General features: G+C 40.8%; 1 protein-coding gene across 1 annotated transcript in view; it reads right to left on the bottom strand.

Moving 5' to 3' along the window:
* Positions 1 to 3051, bottom strand: part of LOC107091994 (cerebellin-1-like) — a 7268-nt gene extending 4217 nt beyond the window's left edge. The window contains exon 1 of the mRNA XM_015386259.1: positions 2396 to 3051. Within this exon, the coding sequence (XP_015241745.1) occupies positions 2396 to 2701 (306 nt within the window). The 5' untranslated portion in view covers positions 2702 to 3051. The remainder of the gene's footprint in view (positions 1 to 2395) is intronic.
* Between the last annotated feature and the right edge of the window lie 629 nt (positions 3052 to 3680).

Below are 3680 nucleotides of genomic sequence, written 5' to 3'. Positions count from 1 at the left end.
ATAACATAGTTATGTATAATATATTACATTTCTGACTGTATATCCCTGTAATTATTACACACTGTAGCTTTAACTCTCAAGTCAATGACTGGATTCAAATTCCACTGGTTTTCATTTTAATCAATCTGACAGTATTTTCTTCTTGAAATGCCTTGACACCTAACATGTGTTGTGAATTAGCACTACATAAATATACTGAATTGAATTTTGTTTTGGTCAGCAAGACCTCTCAAAGTACTTCACACCAAAGCTATATTTAAACATTTGTACTTTCAATGTCATGCACCCTGTCTCTTTCTTTTTTTTTTTGGGCTGGCTGGCTGCTTGTCCTTTTCTGCTCTGCTGGACTCACTAAATAAAGTAAGCATATACTCTTTCTAATCAGCCTAATTCTTCCTCCCATTTGTTATCCTTCCCTCTCACAGTCAGTAGCCCCATTTACACTACCCTTTTCAAACCGTGATGAGATGAGGTACAAACACGGTAACTGAAATAACGGTTAAGTGTAAATGGAACGCAGCTGAACTGGACTGTGCCAGACACAACCGAACTCAATAAATCTAGTACTAGTTCAACTGTAGGGCTCGGCACGGTTCAGTTGTGGCTCGGTTCTCTGATGACAAAGAGAGCATGACCACACCGCGTCATCTCCTATTTACAGTCAGCTGACTCATTTTGCGAGGTTTCAGCCGTGTCCGGCTTTTTAATTCACAGATTTATTCATCTGTTCAGAACACAAATTTCTTCCCAGCCTATTAACAGTAAATGGCATCAAAAGAGTGCGGTGTGAACCAGGATGATGCTGAGACTGAAGCTCTCATTTTGAAATTTGGGCAGAGGATGCATTTCAGGCACATAAATTCCCACCATTGCTGCCATTTTTATATGCGTAATTCCCGCCTTGAGAGCTGTAGTGTTGTGGACCGCCTACAGGAGGCAAGGAACTGTCCTAGCGTGATGTATGAATGGTCCCAAAGAACCAAGGTTGGCACGGTTAACCGATCCAAGCTTTGTCCGAACTTGGCACGGTTCAGTTTCAAAGAGCAAGTGTAAATGGGGCAGCCAGATAGGGGCAGCACTGATGGGGCAGCCCATGTAAATGTGTCTGCCAGATAGTCTTGTTTTTCTGCCTGTGTCCATCCCTAGCATTAGAGCTCCTCCTGCATATCATCTGTTCTTGTGCTCACCCTTCGTTCACTGTGTTCTTATCTGCTTCTGTCTCTGGTCACAACCTGGACTATGTCTACCTTTCACCAGTCTTTTCTGCCTGCATCTCCTGTTCAGTCAGCCATACCAAGGCCTTTCAATAAACTTTTTAAGCACCACACCATGTCTGTCTCAAATATCAAGTTCTCTAAATTTTTGCATACAGTGCGTGGTATTTTCCATCGTTGTACTCAGCTACAGCTCAAACTGTGCAAGGAAACTGCAGGGTTTAAAAGTTCACAGCTAATGATATATTTTCTTAGACTGTACATCTCTATGCCCTAATGCGATCACTGTCTGACCAAAAACCACTCATCAGACTCAGCCCTGTAACGAGATGGTCCTCATAAAACTCATCTATCCGGAAGTAAAGTTAGAGAAGATTTCCCCTGTTTACACATGTACATTATGCATGTTTGAGGTAAATCGGCTTGTAAGCTGAAACTTAGTCGGATCAAAAAATTGTTGCCCGAGTGAAAAACTGGCCCAGAAAGGGCACAATATAATCGTACAGTGCATGCCTGCTCTAAAGCCATTCCTAGCACCTTAAAAAATCTATAAAAAATGTGATGAACTTGTAGGCAACTACAGTTTAAGCACCTTGCACAAGGGAACTTCAACATGGGACAGGAGGAAAATGGAACCAATAACTACTACTCACGGATCTACAGTTTTCTGAAAATGTCCCTCTGTTGAAAAGCCAACATTTAATCAGTTGTGTAAAATTGTCTTGGGATCTTCAGTAAGGATAAACAATTCAATTTTACATTGTTCAGTTTTTACAAAGCTGATTATCAATTAAAACTTTTATTTAAATTTTAATTTAAACTTTTGCAAACAGTCAAACTGTCATGAATCAGGCCTGTGGAATGTGTTTTGGCCGCTGCTTGCCTCTACCCACTATGTTGCACTCTGTTAATTTGTGTAAGCAGATAAAGTTGCCACTCTCTCAATCACCTTAATTTCTCACAGCTATTACTATTGGCTAAATATACCTGCCCCTCTCATTTTTTTCACGCCTGAATGACTCCAGCGACAATTTTCCCCACCAGCCTGGCTGCGTTCTGCACTCGGCCTGCCCTTTCAAAAGTTTCGGACTCTGGTCATATCTGGACTTTTTCTACCTGTGACTTTTTTTTTATACCTCCTTTTTTTTTTCCTGCTTGCAGCCAGTCTTGCCTTGACCTACCTGATCAAAATAGATGGTCATTGTGCGGTTGCTCATCTCAGATGGTTCATGGTTGGTGTTGCGGATTGCTGAAAAAGCCACCCGACCTGTGCCTGACCTCACTGACATGCCCAGAGCGTTGCCTGACGGCTCTGCTGTTGGAGTTGAGTCGCATACAACCAGGCACTTTCCCTCCAGCACAATCGGCTCCGTATCATTCTGGCAGTTGATCCCTGAGGGCCCCCATTGGTCAATAAGCAACAGTCCAACAAGACAGGTTACTTTGGCAACCACAGAAAGTGCAGGACTAAAAGAGCGGGATGCCATATTTCCAAAGTATGTCAAAGTTTCAGTGTTTTCAGCTCGTTGTTTGTGTTTTCCTCCTGGAAAGCAGAGCTACTCCTCAGAGATGATTTCTTATAACACAAATTAACTCAGGTTACAAAGTCATCCTTTCAACAGAAAAGAAAACATACCCCATGGAATCCTCTCAAGACAAATTAGTGTTTCAGGCGAAGTTCTGATAGCTCTGACTGAAGGTGGATTCTCTCTGGAGATTTATTTTAGATGGTGCCAAGAAGAAAAGTGCTCCATTTCAAACAGAAGATCCATCAGTTAAGGTAAAAGTGTCCTGGTCCGAATGCTACACCAGTTAGCTGGAACTGATGCAGGTGGCCTGCGACCTGTGAAGCAATAGATGACATGATATTTAACTTAAATGAATGTGTGACATTCTCTAATTATGTAAACATTATATTAAGCATATCTCTAAGGGATACAGCATATAAACATACTATTTACTGTAAAACTGCTTTTCTTTGATGTTGCTGAAAATTCTCAGGCATCCAGGTCATAGTCATTCCAAAAAGAAGTTAAAACTTTGTTTTCCAAGTTTGAAGACGTTTTGCTTCCCATCCAGTAAGCTATCTCAATTCAAAATGTCTGGAGCAGTGATTTTGGTTTTTGTTCTGCTACTCTATTAAGCCTGGAAATCAAACGCTACTCATGACATTTTGAATTGAGAGAGCTTTCTGGATGGGAAGCGAAACGTCTTCAAACTTGTAAAACAAAGTCCAGTGGTCTGTTTTTTTTTTTTTTTTTTTTTTACTTTTTTGGGGAATTTCTTCTATGATGTTTCTACTTAACATTGAAAAAAAAAAAAAGGCAACTGTCAGTTGTCCAGCTTAGCAGATGGACAATTTAGGCCTTTCTGAACTCCGAATTTTGGCACTTAATTGTATGAAGCACAATGCTGTTTTTAAGCTTGTATGCAGATGACTGTATCCTCTGTAACCGACATGCTTCA

This window comes from Cyprinodon variegatus, unplaced genomic scaffold, assembly GCF_000732505.1.
Source record: "Cyprinodon variegatus isolate N-32 unplaced genomic scaffold, C_variegatus-1.0 Scaffold361, whole genome shotgun sequence".
Classification (NCBI taxonomy): Eukaryota; Metazoa; Chordata; class Actinopteri; order Cyprinodontiformes; family Cyprinodontidae; genus Cyprinodon; species Cyprinodon variegatus.
Note: the sequence above shows the minus strand (reverse complement) of the source record. Positions and strands in the feature narration are given on the sequence as shown.